Source organism: Petaurus breviceps, unplaced genomic scaffold, assembly GCF_028583685.1.
Source record: "Petaurus breviceps papuanus isolate PSGF00001 unplaced genomic scaffold, PetGlider_PUasm1.0 90700, whole genome shotgun sequence".
NCBI lineage: Eukaryota > Metazoa > Chordata > Mammalia > Diprotodontia > Petauridae > Petaurus > Petaurus breviceps.
The window spans coordinates 7,739,303-7,757,088 of NW_027187315.1; the positions used below are offsets into that span (position 1 = coordinate 7,739,303).

At 34.3% G+C, this 17,786-nt stretch overlaps 1 protein-coding gene across 1 annotated transcript in view; it reads right to left on the bottom strand.

Moving 5' to 3' along the window:
• MAOB (monoamine oxidase B) overlaps positions 1–17,786 on the bottom strand; it is a 143,447-nt gene that overhangs the window by 62,626 nt on the left and 63,035 nt on the right. Inside the window, exons 2-3 of the mRNA XM_069065743.1 lie at positions 15,650–15,744; positions 13,339–13,476 (exon numbers count right to left, since the gene is read on the bottom strand). Of these exons, the coding sequence (XP_068921844.1) occupies positions 13,339–13,476; positions 15,650–15,744 (233 nt within the window). The remainder of the gene's footprint in view (positions 1–13,338; positions 13,477–15,649; positions 15,745–17,786) is intronic.

Consider the following 17,786-nt stretch of genomic DNA (forward strand, 5'->3'; position numbering starts at 1 on the left):
AACATAGTAATAAAAGACAATAATTATCTAGTGTCTGATAAACCCAAAGATACAAGCTTGTGGGGTAAGAATTTACCATTTGGCAAAAATTTTGGGAAAACTGGAAAGCAGTTCAGCAGAATCTAGGCATAGATTAATATCTCAAACCATATACCAAGATAAAGTGAAAATGGATGAATAATTTAGGCAGAAAGGGTGACATCAGGAGAGTAAATTAGGGGAGCATGGAAAAATGTACCTATCAGATCTATGAACATAAAAAAAATTTTATGACCAAAAAAATATAGAGGGGATTACATGAAGTGAAATAGATAATTTTGATTATATGAAATTAAAATGCTTTTGCACAAAAAGACTAATACACATAAAAAGAGAAGGAAAACAAGAAAATAGGGAAAATTTTTGTAGCAAGTTTCTCTAATAAGGGCCTCATTTCTCAAACAGGGAACTATGCCAAACTGATAAAAATAAGAGTTATTCTCCAGTTAATAAAATAGTCAAAGGATGTGAACAGGCAGTTTTCAGAAGAAATCAAAGCTATCAATAATCATATGAAAAGATTCTCTATTGATTAAAGAAATACAAATTAAAATAAATCTGAGATACCATCTCACAACCATCAGATTGGCTAACAAGACAGAAAAGGAAAATGAGGAATGCTGGAGGGGATGTGGAAAGATTGGGAAACTAATGCACTGTTGGTGGAGTTGTGAACTAGTTCACTATTTTGGAGAACAATTTGGAATTACACCCAAAAGACTATAAAACGCATTGACCAGAAATCTCACTACTAGATCTGTATTCCAAACAGATCAAATAAAAAGGGAAAAGAACTATTTGTACAAAAATATTTATAGAAGCTTTTTTTGTGGTGGCAAAGAATTGGAAATTGAGGGTATGTCTATCAGCTGGGGAAATGACTGAATAAGTAGTATATGATATTGGTGACATACTACTGTGTCATAAGAAATTACAAGCAGAATGGTTTCTGAAAAGCCTAGGAAGACCTATATGAACTGAAGCAAAGTGTTACTGTTACACAGTAACAGCAACATTGAAAGACTGATCAACTGTGAAAGATTTAGCTATCCTGATCAAGACAACAATCCAAGACAATTTCAAATCTGATCTTTAATCCTTCATTGTCTGGTCCCTTCCTAACTTGTGAGTCTTGCACCTTATTCCCTTTCATGTACTCTGTGATTTAGTGACTCTAGCCTCCTTTTGTTCCATGAACAAAACACTCCATTCCCTGCCTGCATCCATTTTCACTGACTGTCCCCCATGCCTGAAACTCTCTCACTCCTCATCTCCTGACAACCTTAAAGTTATAACTAAATCCCCCAATTCTATAAGAAGATTTCTCAGCTTTCCTTAATCTTATTTGTTTTTGGGAAGGGGGGGAGGGTCATTGAATTTACTTTTTTTTGCTGGGAATGGAGCAGGGAATTTAGAAGACTGCTTATGAACAGGCTGCTATGGCTAGAACTTTGACCATTGTCACATGGATATTTTATCTCTTACTAGAGGCTAAATGGGAACAACTAGGTGGTGCAATGGATAGACTGCTGGGCCTACAGTTAGGAAGACTCATCTTACTGCGTTCAAATCTGGCCTCAAACACTCACTAGTTGTATGACTCTGGGCAAGTCACTTAATCTTGTTTGCTTCAGTTTCTTCATCCATAAAATGAGCTGGAGAAGGAAATGGCAAACCATTCTAGTATCTCTGCCAAGCAAACCCCAAATGGGGTCATTGAAGAGTCAGACATTGGGGTGGCGAGGTTGTGCAGTGAATAGAGCACCTGCCCTGGAATCGAGAGAACCTGAGTTCAAATCTGACCTCAGACACTTAACACTTACTAGCCATGTGACCTTGGGCAAGTCACTTAACCCCAATTGCCCTGCATCCCCCTCCCAAAAAAAAGAAAAAAAAAGAATCAGACATAATTGAAAGTACTAGACAACAACAAAAAGAGGATAAATGGTTGGGAAAATTCAGACATAGTTTCAGGTCCACTCTTTCTTGTTACATAGGAATGTGTCTTACTCTTTTCTGAAAACTTATGAAAATTTTTATGGCCCAAGTTTGACCAGTGGAGGCTTTCCAAGATTAATCCCCATAGTGTATTTGTCTATGTCACCAGAAATGTGTGCCTGAGGAAGAAACTGTCACCTCCCTCTAAGCCCCACAGTGCTCATCTGGTTCAGTGCTGAGATAATGAAGGACCCAACAATTAAAAATAATGAGTGTCATGAACCTGGTTGAACTAAGGGTAGTCTCTTGCAGAACCACCTCCTTTTTTCCTCCTCCTCCACTAGCCTGATAACCATTGAACTTAGCATTCTAACAACCTCCTTGGGTTTATGTTTGTTTGACCATGCTTCTGCCCCATAGGCATGAAAATCTTTTAGGATCATAGATCCAGAACTGCAAAGGACCTCAAGAGGCCATCAAGTCAAACCCTTTCATTTTACAAATAAGGAAATTAAGTTTCAAATTAGGTCTTAAGACTGTTCTTGTGTGAATGCATCATAGAAAAAACCTATGGCCTTAGACATTACTGGTCTGAAAGACTTATGGTAAAATATTCCTAAACCTCAAAACCAGGCACCTGGGCAGCACAGTGAATAGATCATGGGACTTAGAGCTAGGAAAACACTGAGTTTAAATTCTGCTTCAGATGCTGATGGTAGATAAGTAACTTAGCCTCTATTTGCTTCAATTTTCTCATCTGGGCATAATAATAATACCTACCTCTGAGAATTGCTGTAAGGATAAAATAAGATAAAATGTGTAAAGTGCTTTGTAAATTTTAATGTACTTTATAAATGTTGGTTATGGTAATTATTAACCATTTAACTATTTACTGAAAGGGACAATTTCTTGTAGATCACTCAGTTAATAAGGGCACTGTAATGCTGCCACAGAGGAGAAATAGAGATAATATTTGCTTCATATGTGTGTATATCTATCTCTCTGTATGTATGTAACTATCTATCAATCTATCTACCTATGTGTCTATCTATATCTATAAAACCATTTCAAAGTTTAGAAAATTTTTCACATATATATCAATTGATTTTCTTGATAATGCATTGTAATTAATTAGTAAAAAAGGAAACTAAAAATGACAATTTAGTTTCCTCTCAAACCATAAAGCAACAGACTGGAACTTAATTTAACTACATTTAATGGAGTGCCTTAAAATCTAATGCCTCAAACATAAATGATTGCTCATTAATGCCATAGTCAAACAAAAGTCATCCTCTAAATCCATATATTGGATTCTTCTCAGTTCAGGACTTTCATATACTCTGTATTTCTTTCTTTTCATTAAGCACACTGTAAACTTCCTACTCCTTTCCACAAACACCACAAAGACTGACTACTGCTTTCTACAAATATCATAAATCCTCATATGTAACCAATGGGAATTCATTTGACTGAATATTCGCTTTCTGACAGAGGGATCAACCAGAAACCCAGAGTATCTCACCATTGCAGAACCACTGGATGTCTGAGAACTTAAGACTCAGAAAAACAATCTCAAATTGCAAAGAAAAAAAGTCTTTTTGTCCTAGTAAGTGCTCACCTGTTCTAAAGATTATTAAAGCAATTTTAGAATCCTAAGTACTATGACAATCAGAACCTACTGTCTATAGTTATTACCAAACAGTCTGGTTAATCCATAACAACTGCAATGTCTCCGATTTGAATAAGTTACATTTCTAACACAGGTGTTTAGAGATCAGTTGTTCTCTCTTTTCAAAAATATTATCTGAATGCGTTTGATATCCCTGATACATAGGATAAACACTTGTGAATCTGCTTTGATGGATTAAAGTGGTTAATTGATTTGGGAGGAGAGGGCAAACTCAGGAACCAAAGGGATTAAAATGATCACTTTAATGCATCCATCCTGATTTTTCCCTTAAACTAATGAGCTTTCTCCAAGAGTGAACAGTTAATTTGGGGTGGGGGGGCTGGGAGGGGGGAATCACCATATAGTCTTTTAAGAAATTAAATTAAAATTAAAAATAATTAATTAAAATTAATCATTATTAAATAATGGGCACAATAATAGTCAATTTTGGGAAGAAGTGACAGGAGGGTCACTGAATTTACTTTTTTTTCTGGGAATGGAGCAGGGAATTTAGAAGATTGCTTATGAATAGAGTATTTTATCTCTTACTAGAGGGTAAATGGGAGCAATTATTAAATTTATTAATTAACAATTAATTAATAATTAAATAAAAAAACTGGTTCTGTAATTTTATTGGTAAGATCATCATCTGCTTTACAACTTTTAGGCTTAGAGAGTTGTCCAGGTCATTGTGAAGTTACACAATGTAACCTTGCCTATGGTCACAGAGCCAGTACCTAAGATGCAGGACTTGAACCCAGGTCTTCTTGTCTGTAAGAGTTGCTTTTGCTTCATTATATTTGTTGTTGTTCAGTTATTTAGTTACGACTCTTTATGTCCCTGTGGACCATATACTGTCTACAGGTTTTTCTTGGCAAGGATACTGGAGTAGTTTGTCATTTTCTTCTCCAGTGGATCAAGCCAAGCAGGTTAAGTGACTTGGCCAAAGTCACACAACTAATGAGTGTTGAAGGCTGAATTTGAACTCAGTTCTTCCATTATATTAGTGATCTTTAAAGTGGAGTTATGGCCTGACCCCAAAGGGTATATAGTAAAACAGTTGGGGAGTAGGAACCTTCCTTGCAATAAAGCCTTTCCCAATCCTCCTTAATGCTAGTGTATTCTTGCTAAGATTATCTCCAATGTATCCTGCCTATAGTTTATTTATATATAGTTATTTTCAGTAGACTATAAGCACTTGTGAGCAGGGACTGGGTTTTTTTTGCCTTTATTTATATACCTAGCACTTAGCACAGTGCCAGTACTTAAGACTTGCTTACTGATTGTTTCTAACACAGACACAGCTTATCCCTTCATCCCCTCAAATTTCCCCTTCTCCCTTCCTACCTATTCCTTCCAATGTGTAAATTCCTTCCCCTGTAAAACTCTCAACCTCATTCCTTTTGCTCCATGTATTAAAACATCAGGGTGGTTATAACCTAACCACAACCTGTGTGCCCTCCCTACCTCCCTTAGTAGCTGTGGAGGTATTTATTGGGAGATCTCCCACCTCCCCTCCTAGCATGCTCATGCCCAACCTCCCGGAACACCCAAGGCTTCAAAAGACACTATTATAACAGGCTCCAGGCTTCAGAAATTGGCACAGTAAAAGGACCTTGATCTGACATTCTTTTTCATTTTGAGAAGTGCAGTGAATTGTATAGAATAAGCAGATTTGGGATGGGTTGGTATATGCATTACACATCTGTAAATGGATGTAAAATGCTTTGTAAAACTTCAAGTAATATCTCAGGGCTGCCAAACAAGGTGCCATACCTTTTGGAGTATGGGTAGCTTGTCAAGAGGATTACATATTTGACTTTTTTCTGATAAATATTTAACAGCTTTATGATTTCAAATATGTTCTACATACTGAATAAAATTTTCTTCATAAAAGATTAATATATGAATATGTACAAATTATATATACAACCATTTTCATTTATTTCTTATGTGTTTCTGAAAGGTAAATTATAAAATGTCTTCCCTTTTATATTGAATTCAGGGCATGGTGAAAGTTTACAGAAATTCAAGGGTACAGGGACTACAAAAGTTTGGGAATCTCTATGCTCTATCTGTATCAGTTCCTAATATTATTATTTAATCCAAGACATATTTGATCAAAAGAGGTTCTAATCCAAGGCTCTTGAGCACAGGAATGGCATCCAAGCTGGTCTTATAACTATGTATGACTCTTTCTACTTTGTGTTCCTCTACTGAATCTGATGTTTTCTCATAATTTGTGACAATCAAATTTGGCACAAAGTTTTTTTTTTCTTTTTTCTTTTTAAATTTGCGGTTTAAATGTCATCAATTTGGGATCCCCGGACAAAATTTCAAAAATATTCTCTTTAATCACTGCCTCTCTTTCCCTTGGCACACCATATCCCAAAATGCAAAGGTTACTTGCTCAGTATTTACCCTTCTGGTAGTGCTATTGAGAAATGCTAGCAGTTCTGCACAAGCCTTAAACAGAAGGACAAAATTGATTTTCTACAACTAGTTTTGCAATAGGCATTGCAGCTGAATTTTCTCCTGTTCTTTTGTTCTCCAGCATAATCTCCAAACCATCTCAAGACTACTACCCCACTCTATTCATCATTACTTTTACCTATACACCCCTTGTTTTTGTTGCACTTGTTTTTCCAGTTCAATATGAAATTCTAGGAAGTCACAAAATTTTATCTAGTACAGTCCTTGTGGTCAGGGACTGAGCTGTTTTTCATTCTTGCTCCCTTAGCATACAGCATAATCCTTTGAATATAGATGGCACTTAAAACTTAATTGAATCAAGCCAAGTCAAATTGAATCTTTAAGATGTTTCCCAAATTAAGACACTGAGTTCTATGAACAATCAATAAGTATTTGTGGACTCATCCAGAAAGTCTATTACAATTTCAGTCATGGCAGATGTGATTTCAACCAATTAGTCAATAAAATGACTTTGTATGCACATTATGAAGTCCTGATGGATTTCATCCACCATTTTTCAAAATCACTTGAATTTAAGATATGCCTTATATCAATAGAATCTGTGTTTGAAGGGGAAACATTCTTTTTCTGAAATATGTGTCATTTTAAGAAAATGCATTTATTTCTGCAAAACAAGAAACATGATGAGGAGAGGGTGGTGGTGAGGGGAATCATTAAGTCCATTTCAGAAGCTTCTAGATTCTTGAATGTGTCAGACAGGTCTCCTGGTGCCAGATTAGCTCTAAATGGTATGTGTGAAGCTCATGTGAATCAGGCAGCTGTTCCTGTGTGAAACAAAAGCATCTGTCTAACCTGTTCCTATGGATTTCAATCATCATGAGAAAAAAAAAACAACCCAAAACAAAACAGACTATGATTACAAGCAAGCACAATGTGGACTTTGATCCAGGCTCCTGGAAACAACAGTACTGTGGGCTGAAATCTGTCTCAAACTTCTCAATAATGCTTAATTTTTTTAACCACTCCTGAGGCTCTGATACAGAATACTTGGATGTTTTCACATTCTGTCTTGCAAATTTAATTACTTTAAATATTTTCTTTCCCAACTTGTCTATTCCAACTCCATCTCTATTCTTTAAATGCAAGAGAAGTCTTGGTCTTTTTTAACTCTTTGGCAAAGTTCAGTGTCCTGGAATTACAATTATTCTCTTTAGCCACCCCTACCCCAACTGTTCTTTGAGTTCTTGACTTTACTGCATCCTTAAATAAAATATTTTCAAATGGACTTCAAGTTTGTGGCCATTATTAGGGACAATCTTTAATGCTCTCTCCTCATATAAATTTGGCTAGCAGTCATAATAGCAACAGAAAGCAGAACCTACTTCATAGGTTACCCTGCTCCATCTCTTACATTTATTAGCTGTGTGACCATAAGCAAGTCATCTGACCTTTATGAGCCTCAGTTTCCTCATCTGTAAAATGAGGATGATAATAGCATTGACCTCAATGGGTCGTTGTAACTATCAAATGGGATAACATATGTAAAGCACTTTGCAGATTTAAAAGAGCTATGTAAAGCTATTATTATTACTAATTATCTCCGTGCCTCTTCAATATATACCTTCCATTTTGATAAATGGGGCAGATAGGTAGCACAGTGTCAGTCCTGGAATCAGAAAGGTCTGAGTTTAAATCTTGCCTCAGATACTTCCTACCTGTGTGACCCTTGGGCACATCACTTCAACCTGTCTGTCTCAGTTTCCTCATCTGTAAACTGGGTTGGAGAAGGAAATGGCAAACTAATCCAATATCTTTGCCAAGAAAACATCAAATGGGATCACAAAGAGTCAGACATCAGACATGAGCAGTAATAACAATCCACCTACCTCCACCTCTAACACTGTTTTCTCTACATCATGTTGTTTATGACATTGAAAAAACCAGAATTTTTTTTGACAGATGGTATTCAATGCTATTGCAGTATAAGGAGAATGGAGTCTGGGCAGAGAGGTAGTATTGTGATATCAGCGATTGAACTGATACAAAAATGTAAGAAACAGCTTCCTCACAACATGCTGTTCTCTCTCATCCACTGACTCATACTACTGTATGTCAATGGTACAGTTTTAAGGTTCTAATAGTCTTCCATACAAGAACAGAAAGTTCTTAGGGTAATATAAACAAGTCCACAGCCAAAGCATCAGACTACACCTGTCATATCCATAATGGGAGACAAGATACTTAAATGATAGTTTGGTAAAAAAAAAAAAGATCTGAGATTCTGGTAGACTGAAAGTCAAGTCAGTAAACATTTATGTGCCAACTCAGTATCAGGCATGGTGACAAGTAAACATTGTGGTACTACAAGTTCAATAAGAATTAATATTGTAACACAGGCTTCACACATAAGAGCTTAAGAAATGCTTTTTCATTCATTCATTCATTCATGGCAGCCAAAAATTAATCCTATCCTAGTCTGCATTAATAAAATTTCAGTAAAGAGAATGATATAAATCATTATTTTATTCACTTTTCCTAACATTACACTACATGTGGAATACTGTGTTCAATCTGGGAATTAAATTTAGGAAGGATATTGACAAGATGGAAAGTTTTCAGACCAATCTGGTATGAAGACTAGAAAACATGTTATTGAAGTAAGTAGAACTGTTAAGCCTAGAAAAGAAATACTTAGGGTTATGAAAACTGGCTTCGGGTGTGTAAAAGACTACCATATGGTAATGAGATTAGCCTTGTTCTGCTGAACCTCAAAGGACAGAACTGGAAATAATTGGTGGAAATTGCAAACAGGCAGATTTGGGTTCGAATAAGGATAAATTCCTTAACAATTTGAATTATGCAAAAATGGAATAGGATTTTAAGTGAAGACTGGATAATTACATGTTAGGAATGTTATAAAAGAGATTCTTGGTCACATATAGTTTAGACTAGATGGCCCCTGACATCCCATCTAACTCTGAGAGTAAAATTATGTTCAAGTTTAGCAATAATTATCAGAATGCTGCTCTAGAAACTGGGCAGAAACCAAAGCTATTGATTATCCTGTTGATTTTGGAGCTAAACTATTCCCATCCTTTGACAAAATGCAAACAGTTCTCCCTATGTGCCTAAGGGAGTTTATGCTTATCTACACTAAGTTTTGGTTTCAAACAATAAATTGGTACAAGGCTTCTTAAACACAGGAATTTAATTTGTCAATGACCTAGTTCCTACCAATTACCAGAATCCACCTACAAAAGCTGGATGAAAGAACCAAGTCACAACATTACCTAAAATGTGTGGCTTTTCTTTTAACTAGATCATGCCAAGAAGACAAAGGAAAGTAATTTTACCTTAGCAAATGGCTGCCCTGTAAATTGTGCTAACTGAAATTGCAGATTTTTAAAATTTTATTAACTTACAGAACAAAACAAACATTTCTATAACATAGTAAGATAAGACATGATCGTGCATGAAACTGCCAATTTATTATGTATAACTTGCTATTCCTTTTAAACATATAATAAAGTTATCATGTGAATTTCTTTTTTCCCTTCCCTCCCTTTCCTTCACTCTAGAGATGGCTATCGTTAGACACAAATAGGCATACATATATTAAATTATTCTTATACATACTTCTATTTATCAGTTCTTTCTCTGGATGCAGATAGTATCTGTCTTACCACGACTAGGTCTATTTTCAAAGATGATTAGGGAAAAAGGAAAAGAATCTATATATTCTAAAATGTTTATAGAAGCTCTCTTTGTGGTGGCAAAGAACTAGAAACTGCATGGATGCCCATCAGCTGGGGAATGGCTGATGTTTTCTGAACCAGATCTAGCCTCAGTAGATCATATTGTTCAACAGAAATAGATGAATCATTGGCATCGGAGAAGTGGGGAAAACACCTTCTGGATTATAGTGCTTCAAGTGAAAAATCATTGTTTAACCACACTGAAAATTAAATCTTAATTAAACCATGATTTTTTATTCATGAACAAAGTCTTAAAAAACTACATGTTAAAAAAAGTTAGATATATAGCAGTACTAAAAATGAATGACACCCTGGAAGATGGTAAATATTTACAAAAAGGATCATATTCAGATGACTGAGAAGGGCATATGTTTGTCAAAGGGGCAGTTAATTTATTAAAAATATTTAGGGACAAGAATAAATATCCCTCATGTCTCAGGAGGTGAGCTCAATAGCACAATACAGTATGTCAACAAATGGTACAAAGTTATGTGTATGGTATTTAGTCTTGCAGGCAGAATTCTTTTAGTTGGATAATTGTCCAGTAACAAGTTGTCCTATAATTTCCCCTTCTTGGGTGCCTTCCATTCTCTTTATGAAACATACAGATGGCCCAGTGCATAAAGTGCTTGGCCTGGAGTCAGGAAGACTTGAATTCAAATCTAGCCTCATATACTTGGCCAATCACTTAACCTCTGCCTGCTTCAGTTTCTTTAACTTTAAATTGGGGAAAATAATAGCACTTACATAGTAGAGTTGTTGCAAGGATTAAATGAGATAATATTTTTAAAGTGCATAGCTCAAAATAGGCTCTCAATAAATCTTTCCTATTTTTTTCTCTTAATGTGCTCCAGTAGCATTTTCCAATGAAAGAGACCCCAACTACTTGGTATACCAGTTTTTCATTAAATTTCTTACTAAAACATGCAATATAGCCTTAAAACTGGAGAAAATGAATAGTTTGAATTCTTATAAAGAAATTTTCAAATATTTCTTCTTAAAAATTGTAAATTTTTATGTTAAATGCAAAACACCCTCCAATTAAGAGATAAAGAAGCTAAGTCACTTAAGTTAAATCAGAATTTCTCAAACTGTGATCTGGATCCCTTTAGGAGTCCCTGAGACCCTTTCAGGGGATCTGTGAAGTCAAAACTGTTTGCATAAAATGTTCATTTTTAACATAGTAAATATTGATAGATACAATCCACATAAACAAAAGCTCTTTGGGGTGCTTAGTAATTTTAAGAGACCAAAATATTTGAAGACTGTTGTATCAAATAATTATTTAGCATGGGGGGATCAGGGAGGGAAGGAGGAGATAGCAGGTTTTATTGTTATCTTTGTTTTTAAAACATGTTCCTTGTTGCTGAATTTGTTATTTGTTCATGAAGCATTTTAAATTTCAAAAAGCAAACATATATATTATATATGTATATGTGTGTATGTGTATCTTTCTTCAAATATTTGCATGAAACCATCACAGATGGTTCTCAGTAACAACCAAGTTATTTAGAAGAGAACACAGGGCAGAAAGACATGGGGCAGATTCTACAAAGCAACGGCCCAACTTCTTCCATATAAACAGACTGGGGCTTTCTACTACAACTGTAAAGTGAAGGAGAATTTGGAAGCTCTCAAGTTCCGTGACTAATTCCAGAAATGAATCCTGCTAACAGAAACATATTTGTAACATAAGCCAAGAAAGAGAGAAATGAAGTAGGAGGGGGAAAAACCCCAGAACTCCAGACCAATTGTTCAATTTTAAAAGCTCTTAAAAACGTAAGATATTAACTGTCATAAAGCCTTCTATGGAGAAGATCCATCAGATTTCAAAGTTGGTTACAGTTAAACTAATATTTAGAAATCTTTGGAACCAAACTGTCCAAAGAAATTGCTCTTTTGTAATTGAGATTAAAAAAAAAAACGACAACCCCAAAACATTCACCTAAACTTTAAATTTCCTCACTTACAGGACAGAAAATGTCTGCGCAATGGAAGAGCTATGAGTTCAAAGAGTTCCTTCAACCTGATAGTGCCAGGCCCATGAAAAGGGGCTAGGTGTACCATGTTGTTTATATCAGAGCCCTGGTGCCCATCTTAAGTCCTACAACAATTCCTGGTGGAGTTGGAATATGAGGTTGGTTACTATAGTCAATTTTCCATCCATCAACAGTACTAAGTTGTATTAAATACTAAGAAAAAGGATCATCTAATGCTTATTTTTATAATTATAAAATTAAAATAACAAGTCATTTGTGAATTTATTGACTTTTGCCAAGAATATGTAATCTACTGTCACCTCTTTTTTATAGATAATATTGTAGAAAAACATTCAGGGTAAGGCAAAAGACCATAAAAAATTTGTAAACTAAGTATAAGTATAAATTGTAATCAAATCTAAACAAAGGGACTTAAAATCAGAGTGAGCAGTTGATTATATCTTTTTTAGTGGGAGGTAGTGATTGATGTTCAGTGAATCTCATGATTGATGGGCCCAATTCTTAACCATAGATCTGTAGTGTAAAGGGATCCTGTATGTCATATAGTCCTAAAGTCTCATTTTTCAGATGAAGAAACTGAATGCCCAAAGAGTATCTGAGGGGAATTTGAATGTATCCCTTGTTCTGACTGTCTGACTCTTCCAATCGTACTACAATGTTCAAAAATTTTAAAAAAAAATGATCATTATGTCTTGCTGCTGGGTAAATATAGGAGCAGAGTTGAAATGTTTATAAAAATCTAAATTTGAAATGGAAACAAGATATTCATTTTAAAATTAGGGAGTATTTACCCCATAACATCACTTATGATTGGTTATTTCCTATCACACTAAGTTGTTTTTTTTTCTGTTTTTTTAAAGCAATTGGGGTTAAGTAACTTGCTCAAGGTTAAACGGCCAGGTGTTTCTGGGTGAATGCTAAATCTAAGCCAGGATTCAATCCCCCAGGTCATCCCAACTCTGGGGCCGGTGGTCTTACTTGCTGTGCTACCTGGTCGCCCCAACACTAAGTTGTTTCTTATGAATGTTCTGATATTTGGTCTACTAGTTCTTATCACCCATTATTTAAAATATAGAAATAACTTATTTAAATATAAGTATATATTATGTTATATATAGTATATTTAATACAATATTTAAAATAATCTCTCAGATAACTTTGAAATATAAATTATTGAGAAAAAATATTGTGATAAGTTTATCCAGCTTTTAAAAACATAACTTCTTGTATAAAACTAAAGGAAATGAACAAATTGCATTTCAAACATATTTCTGAGATTTTTCAACTATTATTTGGTTAAACAACACTTAATTATTAAGTCGGCATTGACCCTAAATTAATACCTTCTCTCTATAGGGTCAAGACCCTCCAATTCCCACTAAGCAATGTGAATAAAACTAAATTTTAAAATGTAGAGAGGGAAAAATACAAGGGAACATCATATGGCCCTTGTACATAGAAATGTAGAAAGTTTAGAATCTCTCAGAGGTGAGTCTGAACTTACCTTGACATGGTGGATGAGACGCTCTACTTCATTCACTTTGTAGGTCTCTAATCCCAGCTCTTTAGCTAATCTTAATATACGATTCTGGGTTGGCCCAACATAGGATCCTCCAAGGTCTACATATTTAACGTTTTTATTCTGGTTTTCCAATAAAAAAAGATAAAAAAATATATTATTGAAAACAACAAATAGTGGAAATTATTCAGCATGCTGAGATATACTACTTTACCCCACTTATTACCTTGAGTGAATCTTTGAAAGACTTTAGGTGCTTACTTCCTCTGTTTATATTTATTTGAAAATTTGCAATATTATCAAATATTGTTATTTTTCTGTTTCTTATAATTTATCTATACATATATAAATAAAATACTCAAATATATAAATGTGCAATGTAAAGGCACAAACATATTTATATTTGTACATAAAACATTATTTAGTATAAAATCTAAAAATACATATACAGGGGGTGGCTAGGTGGTACAGTGAATAGAGCATTGGCCCTGGAGTCAGGAGGACCTGAATTCAAGTTTGGCCTCGGATACAACACAAAACTTGGGCAAGTTACTTAACCCCAATTGCCCTACCTTTCCCCTCCAAAAAGCAAAAAAATTAAAATTAAAAAAATACATGTATAGTATGTGTATTATATATCATTATAGACACACACACATATGAGAAAATCGATTATCCTATTTAGACAACCAATATCTGGATAAGAAGATTGATTAAAATAAATCACACAGTCTATTGCACTCACTCTTTTCTTTTTTTTTTTTTTTTGACAGCTATACACTGAATCTGGATTACTGGCTATAATGAAATATCATGAATTCTCTTCGCTCCGTTCTCCAACTTTGTTTAGAGAAAGTATCTTATCTGGATGCCAATGAGAAAAGCAAGGAATAAAATTAAACAAAATTCAAACTACTCAGAGTATAGCTTGCTAGTCTGTCATTTGGAAAGTCATAGCTGCACAGGGAAGGTACAATTATAATTTAGCTTGTTAAAAATCTCCACATCCTTAGCAGTTTGAAATTTGATCATTGTTTTGACTCAGCTACCCTCTCAATACCCTCAGAATAACCCTCTAAAAATTAGAGCTGATCAACAATATTAAGGGTGACTTCACAAGATGGTATGCTTCCTCTTTAAGTATTGTTCAAGAAGAGGTTGGGTAACCATTTGACTGCGTTGTTGTAAAAGAGATTTCTGCAATTAGATGGAGGAAGATGGACTAAATATTCTCTAAATTCTTCATTTATTCAACATTTATTCAGCAAATATTTATTAAGCTATCTACTATGGCCAAAGTACTGTCTTAGGTGAAGTGAGTAATGCAAATACATATAAAACATGTTCCTGTCTTCAATAAGCTTATAATCTAATAGACTTGATTTAAAAAATGTATACAAACAACTCAAATAAGAAGAAAATGAGATTAATGCAATAAAAAGGTATTTTAAAAAGTTCTATGAGACTTCAGAGGAGGGAGACTTTGCTTTTAACTGAGAAGTTGAGAAAATGTTTGAAAACAAGCTCATTCTAAGCAGGGATTGTTTCATTCTTTGTACTTGTATCCTCAGTGCCTAACATGGTGTGGGCACACAGTAAGCACTTAATACATAATTGTTGATTTATTGACAGAGAAGTTATCATATGAAGTGGGTTTTAAAGATTGATAGAACTTATATGGACAGAAATGCAATTCTATTATATGTCAAAGAAACAATCTAAACTAAGGACTGTACAGAGGGAGAAGGGCCCACTAATAGCTGTGTTGAGGGATGGTATCATTGAAGTTAGAATTTAGCCTAGGTATGATAAAAGGTATGCTTTAGCTAGGGCGAGAGTTTCATAAGCAGAAGTGACAGAGCACTCATGTGGAGAGAATAACCTAAATATACATATGGAAGTAGGAAAGCACATTTAAGAGATGATGAGGAATACAGATTGTCTGGGGCAGAGTGTTGATAAGGTATGTTAGGAGAAAATTATGGAGGGAACTGAATGCCAAACTAAGGGGCTTGAATTTTACTAGGTAGTAAATGGAAAGGCAAAGAAGGTTGTTGATCAGGGAAGCATCTTGATCAAAGACTTTTTGAATATGAATTCTTGCTTGAATTACTGGGAGCTCTGGGACTGCCTCAATATCTAAAGAAGTAACAAATCTTGGGTAGAAATCATTAGAGTTGAAATATTAACTAAGCAAAAATATGAAAATGCTATAATAACCCTCCACTATTTTTGATGGGGGTGAAGGGGGAAGAGTTCTTTTCTAACCTGCCTATCTCAAGTCCTGATTACTTACTCTTATGGTAAAAGTTCTTCCACCCACTCGATCCTGGGCCTCCAGTACTACAACACTCTGTCCAGAATCATGAAGTAACTTGGCTGCTGCCATACCTGAATAAAAGATGAGAGTAGAATCATCAGATTAAAATATTCTAAAATCCCACAATTATTCTAGAGTGCATTTTCATGGTTTCCAGATTCTTTCTGTATCGTACTAACTAGTAAACCTGATGCTGTTAAAACCTCCTACACAAACTAGACTAAGCAGTTCACTAAATGAATGGATATTTCTAATAAGAAAAAATGAACAAAAGCATTTCACATCTGACAAAGAGTCAATTGTACAATCCTGGGTCTGACTATACAAATTAAATCTTAGTTAAATCCAGGGTGATTAGTCTAAGAAATGTGTTGACCAGACCTGGGACAACATACAAATACTAGTTAATGATTATAATAATATATGTATATTATTTGTACATACATAACATTAATCTAACATAAAATATATAATTAATATTTACATATATGACATGTACATATCATTTACATAGTCTATATAAATATAGCATATATTATAATATAAATATATGAAATACAAATGAGGTGTGTATATTATTTTTACATATCACATTAATATGATCTCTATACATTATAGATACAAAAATATTTGATGATACTCTGTGTGTGTGTTTACATATACAAAGACCCAGGAAGAGTGGGTCTTTGCCACCATAAGAGCATATAGGACCTGTTATTATGTTTAATTTTTTTGTAAAATATAAGTAGAAAATGCGATAATCAGTAAGTGTGCAAATAAAAATACTCCAGAGCCTATATCACATTGCTTGATATAATCTACATTAAAACTTTCACTCTGACCACCTAAATTCCTATTTCCTGAGTTGTAGAGTCTATCCTCATGAGGGAACACTAATTTTCTCATTTTTCATACTCTTGGATGAAATTTTTAGGGTAGCCTTTATTAATAAATTTTATCATTTAATAAGATGCATTTAATTTAATTTATAAATTTGATTAATAGTCTCAAAATTTGGAAAAACACAACATCTTGAAAAAAATGCTGTGAAAAGGCTCGATCAAAGTAGCCTGTGGATGATAGATCCCAAGCCATCTTGCAATCATGAGAAAAGGCAATCAAAAGAACTTTCATCTATTTTTGTTGCCGTACAATGAAATAAAATACTTAGTTGGTTATTGGATTAATAAACAAAAAATAGTTGGTTAACAAACTTGTTAGTCTTAGCTAAAGAAAATGACCCCTGGTTATCTTTTGTAGGAAGTGCAATTTGAAGAATCTGAGGACCTAGTAGCATGAAAAATCATTTAACAGGAGAAAAAGAAATTATCTAAGTCATTCCCATTGGAAAACATTTCTACTTTCATCATTGAACTCATCACCTAACTTCACATTTTCTTATTATGAAGAGCAGCAATTAAAACTTTCCAATTTCTTTTGATCTACTTGTTTCTAACTCACATTTTGTTTTTGATCTTTTTCTTTTAGTTGGCTAATACTCTAACCTAGTATAAAATTAGAGGACTTTTCAATGTTATAATTAAAACATTAGCTAGCAAACTGGTTCCAGTATTTTTTCATTTGTTGTTTTTAGCAAAGCAAATATTTTTAGAGATTAACAGTTTTCCTTTTGGAAACAGCTCCTGTTTGATTCTTTTCTTTTTCTATTTACTTGAGCATTCTATTTACTCTGTCCCTGAGCATTAGATTATTTAAAAAAAAATAAAGTCTAGAACCCATTATAGAGAACTGAGTGCCAAAAAAAGCCCATCTGAACCTCCCCTCCCCCCCCCCCCCAACATCTGTGGAGGTTGAAAGTGAAAAAAGGAAAATGAGGAAATGTAGGAGTTAGGTAGCTGGAAAATTGGTCCAGGGCGTACCAATTCATCTCTCTGAGTCAAGGCTCTTAAATTTTAAAAACTTTGATTCAGGAATGGTAAATAATTCACTGAAGCTCTACATATAGCATTCTCAGCTGAGCAAATAAAATGACATGAACACATAATGGCATAACTCTGTTACCAATAAACTCTATCTCTTTGTCAACAGCAGCACAAGTGATAAGCCCAGAATAGCCTCCTAAACTGCTCTTTTAAAAAAAGTTATTCTGAAT